A 15,115-nucleotide genomic window follows, 5' to 3' on the forward strand; every position below is an offset into this window, starting at 1 on the left:
TCCAGAGGCAATTACAGGTGTCAGGAAGGGATGCCATGTCACCCAAGCTCTTCCTACTAGTAAAAATTTGCGTACAATTATGTAACAATTTGGGAGACATTATGGATCAGCAAAGAGGAATACAAGCAACTTGCAGAGGTTGGTTGCTCTTGCTTTCACAAATACTTGCTCCGTATCCCGTGCCCTCAGAGACATACAGCCCAAAGCGTACCACTTCCTGACCCAGGCAAAATTAGTGAGTTTTAAATTCAGGACAGAAAAAAACCTTGGACTTGTGAGAACAAGCAGACAGCAAGAAACCTCCCTGACAGTTTCTCCGAAGACCTTGGGAAGCCTCTCCTGGAGATGCCGTAAATGAACTGGACAGACCAGGCAAAAGATATCACAGCCACAATAGCAAAAATCAGTCGTATCTACGCCTTTGCTATCCCTAAACTAGTCTAGAGAAAGACAGACCTCGACTGCTAATACACCTCTAAGGAGTGGTACATGGCGGTACAAACAGTATGAGGATGCGATTAGAAAAAACAATTTTCAGGCAATTTTTAATTTATAGAAGAGGCTGGCTGAGGCCAGATGAAGAGCAGGTTCCACACTAACAGCATATAATTGATATTGCTCTAATTGAAGGTTTCACTGTGAGCCTCTGCTACATTAAAAAAGGTCATCTGGCTTCCAGATAATCCTTAACTAAGTGTCTTCATCTTCCAGGATACACCACCAGATTTAGGTAAATCCTTTGCAGCTTTAATGTCAACTAAATAAATAATTATACATGTAAAGCGCACCATGCTTACTCCACGATTTAAGACCTCATCTCCAAGGTCTGAGTGCCCATGGGACTCAGATTCAGGAATACTATCTGCTCTTCTTGCCTCAAGCTGTGCTTTACTGCTTGAGCCATTTTCCTTTCCTTTGCCTCACTTTCCACAGCCGTAAAAATGAGAATAATAAATCTGATCTCACTTGTAAAAGGCTGGTGGATGAAAAGCACTGTCTGAAGAGACAAATATTATTAATATTCATTCTAATCCCTAACTCCAGAAACATTAAATTAAGGCAGAAACAATATCAGTACTTATTTTGCTTCTTATAAAAGGTCCTGCTCCTCTGAGCTGACCCCCATTTTATTAGCATGCGGCAGGTGTAAGTGAAAAATCCCTGATCCTTTATTCATTACCTCCTTTATTTTTCAAGAGAATCCCATCAGGATTTCCAATTCAGAATCTGATTTGATTGCAGGAGCTCTGCTAATTGTTTTCAGTGAGATTAGGAGAAGACTATTATATCAACAGGATGCTCAGTGGCATTGCTTTATCAAGTCCCACCGAAAAAGCAGCACATTTCTAACATAATGCAGATGCACACAAGGCTAAAGAAGTTTCCTCCCACCTTGATTATTACTATTATTCATAGTATAACAGTGCTTAGGTAGCCAGTGGAGATCAGCGCCCATTGCTCCTGGACCTTAATCCCTCCTGACACTCCCCTTAAAGAGCTCCAGCCTCTGGTAAAAGCCTGATTTGAGTAACTGGAGAGAAAACTCCCCCCTCCAGAAACTCCCACAAGAGGTGCTATGGATTGAGATGCTAAAGAAAGTAAAATCCTAGCTGAGCAAGACGGAAACTGGGCAGGAGAAAACGGATCTAATGTGATGCAGCCAGGGACGCGCCGAGGCAAACATCTATCCTAAGCAGCCTTGAGCCAGCTTTGCACCTCATTTCTCCTGGAGCCACAGCACCTAATCTGGGAGATCATCCCATCACACCGACTTCAACAGGTCCAACTTGAAGCGCACAGATTGGGTTCATGCTTTCTGAAGGGGCTCTGCCTGACGGAGGTGTGTTTCCCAGGACGGGTCGCAGTCCGCTCCCTGTCCACATGGCTCTGCTCAAGAGGCATCGCCAACACGGCTTCTCCAGCCCGGCCAGCTCGACTCCCCGCTTGCGGCACCAGTCTGGCCCTCTGCAAAGCTGCGTGTCGAAAAGGCTCCAAAAACTGAGTGCCAGAGGGGAGTTCATGCCGCAACCGGCTCTGCCGCGGGAGCAGGGAGGTGCTGCAGCCCCGCGAGAGGTGCCTGCGCCTGCAGCTCCAGCGATGGGGCAGCTGCAGCCTCCCGGCAAGGCAACATCGCCGCGCTGCTGCAAGAGCCTGCTGCCGAGCACCCAGCGGCTTTAAGCGGCACAGCTGGAGCCCAAAGAGAATATCTTGCAGACAGATAAAAGCTAGCTTTAAACCAGTTCCTGCAAGTACTGCCAGTGTCTTCACTAGTCCCCATCCCTAAGTAATTTTGGGCCTGAATTGGTTAATAAGTAGAGCCCAGAGAGGACTGAGGTTTCTGTCCACCACGGGCCAGCATCAGCACCAATGAGTACTTGCATTTCTGGGTTCCTTTCCTGTTTCCTCCCTCACGATGACAAAAGAGAAAGCGTATTGGTGATGTACGGGAAATCAATTCCTGCTTAATGAAAGCACTCCTTCATGTTGTGCAACCCTGAAACTAGAGAGAAATAAAATAAATGCTGATAACTACCAAACACAACAGACCATGGATTGCCTGATAAACCCCAATTGATTTTTCTGAAGTGGGGGGAAGAGGGGATAATTGAAAGTGTAGACGCTGTCCAAAGCGCCTGGGGTCGCTCGACAGATCAGCTTGGGACCCGGCACACTGCCGCGCTGTCCCGGGAACAGCCCCAGCCTCCAGATGGGCAATGCCAGGAAACCAGCGCTGGAGAGCTTGCGCTCTCCATAACCCCTTTAACGAAGGCTCTCCCAGCATGTTGCAAAGATCAGTGAAATCGGCCTCCCACTCTTTCCGTGCGATAATCCTTATTCTGCCTTCTAATACGCACACACCATCAGGCAGCACCCTACAGCTCGGCCGTACGTGACAGCACGGGAGATAATTGATTCCAGGGAGAAGATGAGGGTGAAATCAAATTTCACAGCCGGTTCCTGAGGCTGGGAAAGGAGCAGCTGTGCTGGATGAGGCCCAATGAGCCGAGTTCGCACTGCCACCGCAGTGATGTGAGCGGCCTCGTTCTTTCTTCGGCAACATGAGGGTCACACAGACCCACGACGGGCTCCACAGGTGCTGCTGGTGGCACGTCACGGCAGTCAGGAACCAGCCCCGCACCCGAGACGGGATGCTCCTGCCTCCGAGGGGCAGTGGGGCAGCCCCGGCACACGTGCGTGCACGCAAGGGGGGTCATCCTGGCCACACGCTGTTATTTATGGGCACCTGCCCGGCAGCGTCCCCTGCTCCTGCTGCTGGCCAGGAGGGAGCTGCTGTCCCCTCGCCGCAGTGGGTCCACATCCCAGCTCAGCTGGCAACACAAATCCACCACAGGCAGCCGGGAGATGCTCGTGGAGATTGCAGGGCTGCCACCGTGAGGTTTTGCTCCCGCTCCAACACCCCAAGCCCTGAGCTTTGCAGCTTGCAAGACTGCAGCTTGGATCAAGCACGTGGGACTTGTCTTTAACTAAAGATTGATGGAAGTCAGCTTGGTTCAGCATCAGGCTGGGAGTTCAGCAAGATAAAGCCCGGAAAATTCAGAGAGCTGGGCTCTGGCTGAATCCCTGTGCCTCGGGGGCAGTTAGCACATTTTAAGGGGGGGTCCTGATGCTGGTGGTGCAGGCCATGCTGGCTGAGGAGCAGCGAGGAGACCCTCCGCTCGTGCCCTCGACCGCCTCAGACAACACTGCCTGTGAATCCCCCTTCTGTAAGGTATAACTGGAAGCGATCAAGCAAAGTTAGCACAAACAGGCTGCAAAACCCGAGGGAAACCCCTTTCAGGGAGCCGGTGGGGGCTGCAGCTCCCAGCGCTGGCAGAGGGCATCTGCAGCACACGGTTCCCCACGGCCCCGCCGCTGACAGTCCCCGAGTTTATCCCCTTCCTACCTGATCCCAGTCAGCTAACCGAGTGCCTTGGTACCCAGGCACCATGCCAAGAAAATTTCATGAAAAGAAGATTTATACGTCTTGATATCCTGGGAATTCCCGTGGAGACAAGGCGCAGCAGAGAGCGCGTGCCTGACCCTGCGCTAGGATATTCCAACCTGACGTGAGGATGCAGGCGCCCCGCTTTGCTCCCTGCGCCTCCCAGGTGCACCGGGTTAGCTGTGCTCGTGGGTAAAAAGAGGAAGGTTCAGGGAAGAAACATGATCAAGCAGCAGCCCTGTAAAATCTTGTTTCCAAGGCGTTGCCTCCTCCACCCCCGCAGCGGCCCTTCCCGGGGCTGCCCCTCAGTACAGCTGTGCAAGGTCTCCTTGCCCGTTTATTCCAGCCTCACATTTGCTCAGGCTTCCTTTGCTTTTCTAATGCATAGCTCAATAGAATTTTGGGGTTTGTTTGCTCTTTTTTAAATCTCCAATCAATGCGTAAAAGGTAGGCACGTAAAACTTTATGCCTGTATTGGCAGATTTTCATGACAGTTTCCCAAAAAGCTATTCTAATCTCAGTGCTGGATGTAAATACCACACTGGAGTATAATGCTGTAGCCTCCTGTTGGCTTACACAACCTCCAATTATAAAATATAGCCCCTTCCTGAACAACAGCCAAGATCTTGGAAAGGATGAAAGAATAAAAAGCAGAAATGAGTTTGTCAGGAGATGGAATTTTTATATCATACATATAAAATTGTCTCAGACCTAAAACCCTTTTTTATGGCAACCTTTGCAGCAGCACCACTCAGCCTCAGAGGGAAAGTGAAGCAGGTTTGTACCCCGATGCTGAGGCCACCACCACAGATTGACCTTATTTCTCTTCTTACATTGCACTCGAGCCTGGGACGACTGACATATATCAGCATGACTTGAGTCCTGCCATGAGAGTCACCACGCTCAAGCCTTGCCGTGATTGCAGCTCTCTCTAGATTTACCCAGGCTGGAGCTGGGTAGCTGCCCTGCAAGTTGTTAGTGGTGTAACAGCAACGCAGAGCTCAGCAGCGGCTGCAAGGTTCGCGGGGACCACGCACTCCGGCCACAGCCACTGCCCCGCTCCAGGTGCTTCTGTAATTGATAACTCAATGGGGTCATTCCTTGGGCAGTTCTCTTCACTTGATCGGTAAAGGCGCAGAAATCCCAGTGCCTCAGGACCCTCTCCCAAGCCACTATTAAAACCCCTCCGCGAGCCAAAATTGTTTCTTACTGAAGCTAATAGCTGAAGTATATTTATCCTTCCCAAAAACAAGGTCTCTGCAGGACAGGCTGCAAGCAGACTAAATCCCTGCTAAAGCCACAGTCTCACCGCCTGTCAACAGTAACAGGCATGGCAAGATTGGTTACTGCAGTGCTCGAGGGACCTGCTCGAGGGACGATGTCAGGATCAAAGTGTGGTTTGCTATTAATAAGGAGTTCCCTCTGTGCCACGAGCATGTGTCTTCAGGATAGCATGAGCCTCTCGTGGCGCTCAGCTTTCTTCAGCTGCTCTTTGAAGAACGATCACTGTTGCACACAGTCTTTCCGGGAGGAAAAATGAGCCTCAGAAAGCGCGAATCTTGGTCAGGCAGTGGATCAAGAGGACACTTGTTTCCAAACACTCCGCCTGCAGGGGCCTGCACATGGTGGGCTTGGGAAGTTGGACCCAAGCTCCCACATTTCCTAGGTTCAGAGAGTCCCACACTTGTCACCCAAGGACTTGAAGGGAAAACACCCCTCTGGGACAAGGACTAGAAGACAGGGACCAAATCACCCCATTACACAGAAAACGCTCCCAACCTCTGATCCCAGGTGGGACAATCTAAGAACAACCTGCGCCCAGCCAAATCTGTGGCAGCTGCTCCGGAGACAGCAGGGTCCCCGGGAACTCAAGAGAAAGCACTTTAAACAAGCGCTGTAACGCTGCAATATAGTAAACGGCACCCAGCTCATGCACCACCAAATCCACACCTCTGCCGGCCCATGGCCACGCCGCTCCAGGAAGCCAAACCTATGGCAAAGACTGGGAATCCTGTCTGGGATCGGCAGCAGGAGAGTCTAAATAGAGACCCCGTTGGGTCCTGGGAGCATGGAAGGACGCGTTTCAACACAGTCATGCTGAGCCTCACCACAAAACCATATATATGTAGCCTCCGTCTGCATACGACCAGCTCTTTGCTGCAACATTTAAATAGCAAAAGACTAATTCCTACCTCCAAGACAAGTTCCTTTTGTTCCACTTGGTCACGGCCTGAGCATACCGCTTTTTCCTGGTCTCTGAGGCAGCAAGATCAGGGAGAGAGCAGCGAGGGGTTTTCATTAATTCCAGCGTGGCTTCGTCTAGATTAAAGGAAAAGCAAAACATGGAAATAATGTGCTGGAAATAATTTTACTGCCTCTGCTCTCAGAGCTAGAAACTGTGGGTTAAAAATCCCCCCAGGGGCCAGGGGAAAGGGAAGTGAGGCATTTGGGAGGCAGCAGCGAGCGCGGCAATGCACTCATCCGTCGGGCGGTGGCAATGCTGCTGCGATAACGTTCCCTGTCCAACAGCCCTGGAGCCATTCCAGGGTCTTGCTGACCTGGAAGCGGCGGCTTCCCCGCGTGGCCAGTGGCACCGGCGTGCAGCCGTCCAAATCGGAGCGCCCGCCAAACGCAGCCTTCGGCCGAAAGCACGTTTATTTGCACTACCCACCAGGCTGGGCCGCTCAGGGCTAGGGGGGACAACATTCGCCCCGCAGCTGGAGAGCCTGGGTGCTCTTCTGGCTCGTCGGCTAACACCTGGGCTAAACGACAGCGACTGTGTTAGGGTAAATTGACAGCTTTATGGACTGTGGAAGAAAATTCAGTATGTTACCTTCTGCATGACACTTTACTGCTCTAGATAACCTGCGTGGAAAACACCCTGTGACCTGCTTTGATTACTTTTTAAAACACAGGATTTTATTTCTTCTGTTTTATTCCCTGTTTCTCTGAATTACCCGTTATTCCTCTGGCAAAGTGGGGAGAAGTTTGCATGTAATATGCTATATCTTTGTTAAGCTAGGAACTCATCTGGAAAATGTTCATATTCCTTCTTTTTTAGTTTTGAAACTGAAGGAACATTCTCACCTGCTGAAAAGCAGACGGATGTTGTTCATTCACCAGTTTTCAGCGCCGGTTTCATCTCTTTAGTCAAGCACTTCATTTTCAAGCTCCAACCAAACCCACAATCTACCCAGGGCCACCTGCAAGTCCCACTTTAAACATCACTCCAGACCAGAGGGTGCAGGTACATTGGAAAGCAAGTCAGTGCCTGCTCCTGGGCCTCCTGGAGCTTGCAGTAAAGTGGAAGGGAAAAATAATTGCAGCTGCTTAATTAAGAGCAGAGAGGGAAGGGCTGGGCGGCGGGCGGCAGGGCGGCGGGCGGTTCGGGGGCCGCGGCCGCAGCTGCTCGGCCGGGGCCTCGCCGAGCGTTGCCAGGGAGCTCCGGGAGCCGGCGCGGCAGACGCGCCTGCTAATTAGCAGCTTCTGCCTAATTCTCTCCTAAATAGCAGCAGTGAGAGCAAGCTGACCGCGCTGCGGGAGGTCGCCGGCGGGCGTCGGGCTCGGCGCTTTCCAAGGCACAACGGGGCCGATTGCTGGCCGGCCGCGAGAGGAAGAGCGCAAACAGGCACCCTTTGACGGGGCGCGGATAATGCTCGCTTTCTCCTTCCCTCTCTTCTTTCAATGGGAATATTGAGAAAAACCAGGCAGGGCCAAGCAAGGGAACTTGCATCACTTCAGCCTGGCTTTGATTCGGCTGGTTCACGCTTGCGGGCGCTTCGTGCCAGCCAGATGCAGTCACCAGCCCAGGCAAAAGCCACCCACCGCCAAGCCCTCGCCGCCTGGGCTGGCGGGCGCCGGGCAAGCGCTGCAGGACCAGGGCTTTGGGCCAACCTGGGGCTACCAGGGCTGGGCAAACCCAGCAGGGCCACCGAGCCTGGCCCCCGGCCATGGTGATCCCAAGGAGAGCTGAGAGCATGGCGGGAACCCAAGCAGCCCTCGCACAGCGGGCAATGTTGGAGGCACTCGGCTTGTGAAATGCTTAACCAGAAAGACCGCCTTGCTCCAGCACTGTGACAACTCCTTGCAACTCTATATAGCCAGTAGCAACAACTGAAGCCTTTCCACCCACCCACAGTTGCTCCACATCTCTACCTTCCTGAGTCAAAAGTGGAGGCAGGAGCAGGTTAAATGCACACCCGGGTCGCACAGGGAATCCCCGGCAGCCGCTGGGATGGACTCCCAAACACCCAAGCCTCATGCGTGAACCATGAGGCCATCCCCGTGCAGCTGCGAGTGGCCGTGGCTGAGCCCTGGCTTCACTCTCTCCAAGGAGAACCAGGAAAGTCCTCAGCCATTCGTTGCAAAAACACCACGGGCAGGAGCAGGGGGTGAGAGGAGCCGTGGCTGGGGTGTTGCTGTGGCTATTCTTCTCCCTCCCCTGCTCCTTTTCCTAAAAAAGAGTATGGGAAGATCTACATACACAAATGTGGAGGTTAAATCAGAGTTTTTGTTTCACTCAGTTTGATGCTGCAATTAAGGCTTTGAACAAAACGACCTACCAGCCTTAGTTTCTCTGCCTTTTTTTCCTTTTTTGTTTTTTTGAACACATCAAGAGGTATTTTAAGCATGGTAGGAACCCCAAGGGTTTGTGGGTCTGGTGAAATAATTGCTTGCCTCAGGTTGTTGAAAGCACAAGGCAACAAAGCACCTGAGCCATGTAATTACTCTTATAACTGCAGACGGAGCCGTACATTACACACGCGTTAGATCTTCCTGCAAATGCTGCCAATCCACAACGCACTGTTACTAGAGCATGCAGTCCTCTCTCCTCCCCAAACTTATTCAGAGCCATCTCTGCACCCAGCCGTCCCTGCGCACCACAGATAAAAGGGCTTGTTTAAAACTGACCTAGCATCCCTGTTGCTTCGAGACCTCCAAACCGCTGCATGGCAGTGATGGCTTTCGTGAGCTCCTCCTGGGTCTGCAGTTGTCCTGTGACGGGATCCGGAGGAGGCAGATAGCCAAATTTTGTCAGCCAGTCCTGTGAAACATGTAGAAGGGATGATGAGAAAAGAAAAGGAAAGAAATATATACGTATATATATATATATATATATATATACACAGAGGGAGAGAGAGAGAGATAGAGGAGGGCGCTGAAGGTCCCGTCCGTTCCACATGGAAATACCTTTCCCATTTACATGTTTATACTCGACTTCCCTATTGAACTGTGTGGTCTCTGTTAACAAATGAATGTGTCACAACGGATCTGTATACATTTCTTAAGTAATGGGATCCGATGACCTTCATGCATTCCAATGTTGACATTTAATTTTCCCATCCGGCTGCAAACTATCTTTGATAATGGCAACAGCAGAGTCCTAACCCGAGGGATTATACAGTCATCTTTTATTCTCCTCTTAGATGCTGGCAGTTCTTAGTGGAAACTTGTTGCAGGGCTGAGAACAGAGAGTGCAACAAAATGCCCGTAAGGGAGGACCAGAGCCAGGCAAATCCCACCTCACTTGAGGCTTCATTTCAAATTTGAAACTCTTGGTGGTTTTGAAGAAGGGTCTCTGGGTTCAACAGAGGAACCTCCCTGACTTCCAGTGTAAGCTGGAGAGCAGATGCATTTTGCTCAACTTTGTTTCGCTCAGCCCCCTCTGACCATGATCCCTGTGCTTCAAACTTCCCACTATCCCCAGCAGGCGCCACAGTAAGGTCACACCTTCCCGTAAGGGGTGAGAGATGGGGACCTCTCCTCCTCCCTTCAGGCTCAGGGAAGGGGGCGATGGCCAAGCGCCCTTCACAGCTCTTCCATCGCGGGGACAGTGCCTAAGGTGGTCCGTCCCTCTCCCAGGACACCTTCAGATATCTTCTCTCGTGGTTGCACCTAAGTTGCCCTGCTGCAACATTAATTGTCTTGCTGCGACTCTCAGCTCCTTTCCTCCTCCTGTTTTCTGGCCCCAGGAGCTCAAAGCAGAGGGGAACCTGGGTTCCCTCGCTGTGGCGTTAGCTTGCGGAATGGCTGAGGTTTGGCATGGTGGTAAATTAATGGGGGAAACAGACTTGGCATGGACACCAAGGGCAGAGACTCCCTTCACCTGCAGGCTGCTCAGACGGTATGTGCCACGGGAAGCACAGCTCCAGAGAAAGGAGGGGGGTCTCCCTAATCCCTGACAGCTGGACCCAAAAAGACACCAGGTGCTAAAAGTCCCCCGAACGCAGCCTAATGGTTGGAGTTGGACTCTTTCACCTTGAATTTCATTGTGCAGTTTTGATCTGACACAAAGTCCAACCATGAAGTTCCTAAAACTGGGGAAAGCAAACTGGGCACTGAGATGCACAGAGACCAAACTGAACCAGTGCTTGTGGGAGAAAGTTAATATCTTCCCTTAGCCACAGGCTGGAGCCAAATTCCTGCTGAAGTCCAAGGGAATTCTCCCGTTTTCAGGCTGCTTAAGAAGGAGCCAGAAGCAATTTGGTTACCACCTAGACAAACCCCAGCGCAGGAGCAGTCATCCGAGGCCCAGAAGAGATGACCTCAACGCTTACACACAAACGAGCCCTGCAGAGAAAACACCATGGAGACGTAAAATGACAAGACGCTTCCTCGGGGGCGACCACGCCACACACGCTGTGGGACCTCCGCTTTGTCTCTTCCCCTCAGTTTCCAGGCAACGCACACCCTTCAGATGCAAAGATCTCAGTTTCCAGGAGCCGAAGTGCCACCAAAGGGAGCTCTGCTCTGTGCTGTTTCCAAGCCGCGCTGCTCCCCTCCAGCTACACCAGCAAGGGAGATCTGGGGGGCAGGGAGCTCCTACACGGTGTCCGCAGCCGCACAAAGAAAAACTGTTCAACAGCTTCAGGCTAAAATTTGACCTACATTAAAAAGTCATTCTTGGTGATTGATAAGCCTTGTTACAGAATAAAGGCATAAATGAAATCTTAAAAAAGAGCTGTAAAAATATCCCACTGATAATGGAGACGGTGGTTCTCAAGTTTAGAGTATTTGTTCAACTGGATAAATGGGACATGGTCATGCTCACCTGAGCAGCACCAGGAATGCCAGGATTTGTTTAATGGAGGAAGCTGAAATTTGAATCACCCACAACCCCAGACAGGATTGACTGATTTATTTAAGAGGATAAATGGCTTTTCTCCCTGTGCTGTCCTCTCTAGCATTTCAACATGCTTTTAACCACCTCTCTGCCAGTTGCCTTAAAGTATTTAGAGTCAGGCACCTATATTTCTATGATCGGGAGCCAAGGGGGCCTGCAAAACACCCACTGATCCATCCTTGCCAAAACTCAAATGAGGTCTACACGGTGAGCAGAGCACGGCCACATGTCTGCAATCGCACTGCCACAAGCACCTCACTAGAACCAAGACCATTATTTGATAGAAATTTGTCTTTCAATGGACAATGCACTTTCATAGAGAGCTTCTCTTCCTCTTGTTAACCTAAAACTGATGAAAATAATACCATAAATCTCCTTCTTACAACTGTTTCTTAAATGGTCTGTGAATTGTCTTTCTAAATCCTTTCTTACATTTGTTCTTGTTCCTATCTTCTATCTCAGCAGAAGGATCAGCAAAGAATAATACTGCATATAAAGAATGCCATAAATACCTACCTTCTATTTCTTTATCTGTATCAAAGAAACATTGATCTATTGAGCTTTTTCAAGACTGGTATTGATCTAGACTTTCACCTTGGTCAATACATCACAAATGTATTTAGTCAGATTAACGCCAAAAGTCGGTACCTGCTTATCACTAAAATTTGAATGTCTCTCATCTTAGTATCACCTGCCACAGCCACCCTGAATGCCACAGCATCCTCAGCCTCTCTCCGGCAAGTCCAGTTAAATGATTTCACACTTACAAAGCTTTATTATAGATCTTCCTAAGCTTGCTACGGCAGCAGCATTAAGGGTTCTCCATCGGGGAATATGGTCTCCTGCACTGGGTTTCTCACTGGCAATTCAGTTCCTCCCTTGCCCTCTCTCATAGTTGGCTGGTGGCATATCATTACAGCCAGAAAAAGCTGCTTATGTTGCCATTTCTTGTTGTTTAATGCAATGGCACAACTCCGTTAGTGACCATCTCACCAGGAACATGTTAGCAGCTTTGCAGCCTTCCTCTTGTCCCCTCGCACCATTAGTCTGAAGGCCAGGTCAAGTGCTCTCTTTTCTATCTTCTCTCACTGCTGTTATTTGTCCCTTTGCATAGCAAAAACATTTGTGACAGAAATTAGATATACAATTTGCTCCCAATTGTTCATGAAAAATCAGCTATGACATGGAGCTCTACAGTCAGCCCATCAATTGTGAAAGATGGTGGGGTTTAATTTGGTTTCTTCTCCGGCCATGGAGACAGCATCATTTGTCCTCTAATGATAGTGGAGCCTTTTGTACACTGGAGATTTAAATAATTCAACTTTGCTCAAGCCTGCCCGGAGAACGAGGTGGAAAAGAACGATTGGGGAAAGTGAATGCACCGTTGCGGGCTGGGAGAGGCAAAGAAAGAGGAGAGGGATTGGTCTAGCCAACCGCCTTGCTGATCTAGCTGCAGCAAGGGCAAGAGTTGCTCTCTGCCTTAATCCAAAGGGAGGGAAGGAGAGCTTACACATGTACAGCCCAGAGCAAAGGGGAGGCTCCCTAAAGAAAAGATATAAGAAAGCGACAAATATCAAGGAGCCCTTCATCCGACATGTCTTGCAAGCACTGATTCTCCTGCACATGATTTTTCATCCAGACCATCGTGTTTATCATTCCTTATTCAGCTTCTCCATAATATTCATAATGTTATAGACCTCTGTTATATCACTCTCGTTCATCTCTTTTCCATGGTAAGACTTCTGGCCAGTTTATTCTCTCCTCATAATCTAGCTGATCCATAATATTGAACTTTTACATTATACCTCTGCTGTGGCAGAAAATTTGAGTAGGGAAAATGCAGCCGGATTTGGAGATGAGAAAGACCATCTGGAAATATCTGGCTAATTATATGTGTCTCCTGTGAAAGCTTTTCTGATATTTTCTTGTCCTTAATTAGGACAAAAGCTAAACTCATAAACTTGCATAAATGAAAAATGTGAAAACATTTTCCCTGAGATCACTACAAAGTGTTCCCTTCTTATTTCCACTTTTTTTAAAATAAGAAGCTTTTTACAACTCTCACCAGCTTAAATGTTTAAATGAAATAGTTTCATTAGATTTGATCTGAAATGCTACAATTCCTTAAACATATTTCTTGCCCAAGTCATTGAGTTGACATGATAAAAAATTTTGCTCAGAAATGTGCAGAGTTAAACAAATTGACCTAATCCTACAGGAAGATTCAGCTTCAGCAAATCCCTGTTTTCGAAAGGAAAAAATTGCTTCACCAAAAATTTCGGACTGAACCAATATGAAGCCTTTGCTTCCATCTCTGAGATGAGCGGGAAATGAATACGGCCGCGCTTGTCACTTCGTGCCATGGCCCAGGGTACGTAACTCGGTCTGGGGCTCATGCTGAGGTCTCCCGAGCGCCACCTAATTGTGCCTTAAATCCCCAAGTTCCTCATTTGCGAAACCCGCACAACAGTATCTCCTGGCCTCCCATCTCTCATTGGTCTTGTCTGCTCGCACCGCAAACTCTTCAGGGCAGGCAGTCCCCACTGTGTTTCGCCCAAGTCCTCGGGGCTGCCGGCCGGACCCAGCGATACTGCCATCGCCTTCCACTGCCACCGCCAGAAGAGGACCCGCGCAACAGATTTTTCCTCTTTCTCCAAGAGTTTGCAAATACAAGGGTGGGAGAAAGGAGGAGGGACTGAGCCCGAGTCCACAAAGGATCTTCTGATCCAGCTCCCCCACCGAACAGCACGGAACTAGGGATTTACCATTGTGCTCAGGCTCCGAAAAAGAAAAGGAAGAACTGCTTGCATGGCACAAGCGTCCAAAGATATCCATTCATCTGAACCGCTCCTTGCGCTGCGGTGGGTAAACACAGCTGCCAGCAAGATCTTTCGTGCTGATCAGCAGCGAGCAGATGACAGGCACATATTTCCCTTAAAAAACAGAGCCGCGATGGTTATCGACAGCACGTCGCCCCAGCGCCACGGGCCCCGCGCAGGGTCACGCTCTGCCTGGCGGCGGGTCGGTCGGGCTTGGATCCGGCAGCAGGGACAAAGCTGCCGCAATGCCCCCACCTCTCGGGGCAGCGGCTTAAGTTTTCCATCGGGTGAGTCAAAGGTGGCATGTCAACTAGTAGAACAAAAAATTTTGGAGATGAATGGAAACACAACCCCCTAATGGCACCGCTCACTTTCGAGCCGGCCGGGAGCAAGGTGTCACGGCTGAGCAGCCCGGGCGCCCCGCGAGCTCCCCGGGCGCCGCCATCTCACGAGCACTTGCTGGGGACGGGACAGCGGTGCCAAGGGGTAAGGATGCCACGACGCAAGAAATGAAGGGTTGCACCGTAAAAAAAGAGGTTTTCCCTCCCCTCTAACACTCTGCCCCATTTTTCCTCTCCAGTCCCACTGCCGGTGGTACCCAAGAAAAGATGCTTTAAAGCAACTGCTTTAAAGTGCAGGTTTCCTTTGAAAAGTGACTGTGTTAACTCTGATCCAACAGCATCATTCCTCCACGGAGCTGCTCCAGTGCATGTTTGGAGACTGAGAGCTCATTCTGTTGACTAAAAATAAGCTGTGTTATTTTTTCTCATCTGGGTTCCCATATTGCTGTGGCAGAAAGTTATGGGCAAAAAGCCTGCTTAATGCCCTAAAAAAAATGGTTAACAGAATCTGCAACTGCAGAATTTTTTATGTAATTTTTTTTGGACCAGACACAGAGTTAGGAAAAATGCTAACAAAGTCCTCCTCTCCCCTGTGAACAAATCCTGCTTGAATTTCAGACTTTTTTTACTCCTCAGTCAATTTGAATCAAACGCTAGGGACAGACACACTATTACTGTGGCAGCAGCTGGGGACTGGGGCTCTACTGGGTCAAGTGATGTCCAGACCCAGAGTAAAACGCTGGTTCCAGCAACAATGAAACCTCCAGCTATCGCTTATACAGAGCCTATTTTCAGATTAAAATGGCAATTTCACTTCTTTCATATATCCACTTCCTTTGTATCAATACCCTTTTGTCCTAGCTCCTAGTTAGCTGCTTCATTTTAAAAT

General features: G+C 49.7%; 1 protein-coding gene across 3 annotated transcripts in view; it reads right to left on the bottom strand.

Annotated features, from left to right (window-relative positions):
- MMP17 (matrix metallopeptidase 17) overlaps window positions 1-15,115 on the bottom strand; it is an 84,525-nt gene that overhangs the window by 20,125 nt on the left and 49,285 nt on the right. For all 3 annotated transcript variants that reach the window (XM_067306934.1, XM_067306935.1, XM_067306936.1), the window contains exons 2-3: window positions 8,855-8,987; window positions 6,136-6,262 (exon numbers count right to left, since the gene is read on the bottom strand). In XM_067306934.1, the coding sequence (XP_067163035.1) occupies window positions 6,136-6,262; window positions 8,855-8,987 (260 nt within the window). The remainder of the gene's footprint in view (window positions 1-6,135; window positions 6,263-8,854; window positions 8,988-15,115) is intronic.

This window comes from Apteryx mantelli, chromosome 17 (genome assembly GCF_036417845.1).
Source record: "Apteryx mantelli isolate bAptMan1 chromosome 17, bAptMan1.hap1, whole genome shotgun sequence".
Taxonomy (NCBI): domain Eukaryota; kingdom Metazoa; phylum Chordata; class Aves; order Apterygiformes; family Apterygidae; genus Apteryx; species Apteryx mantelli.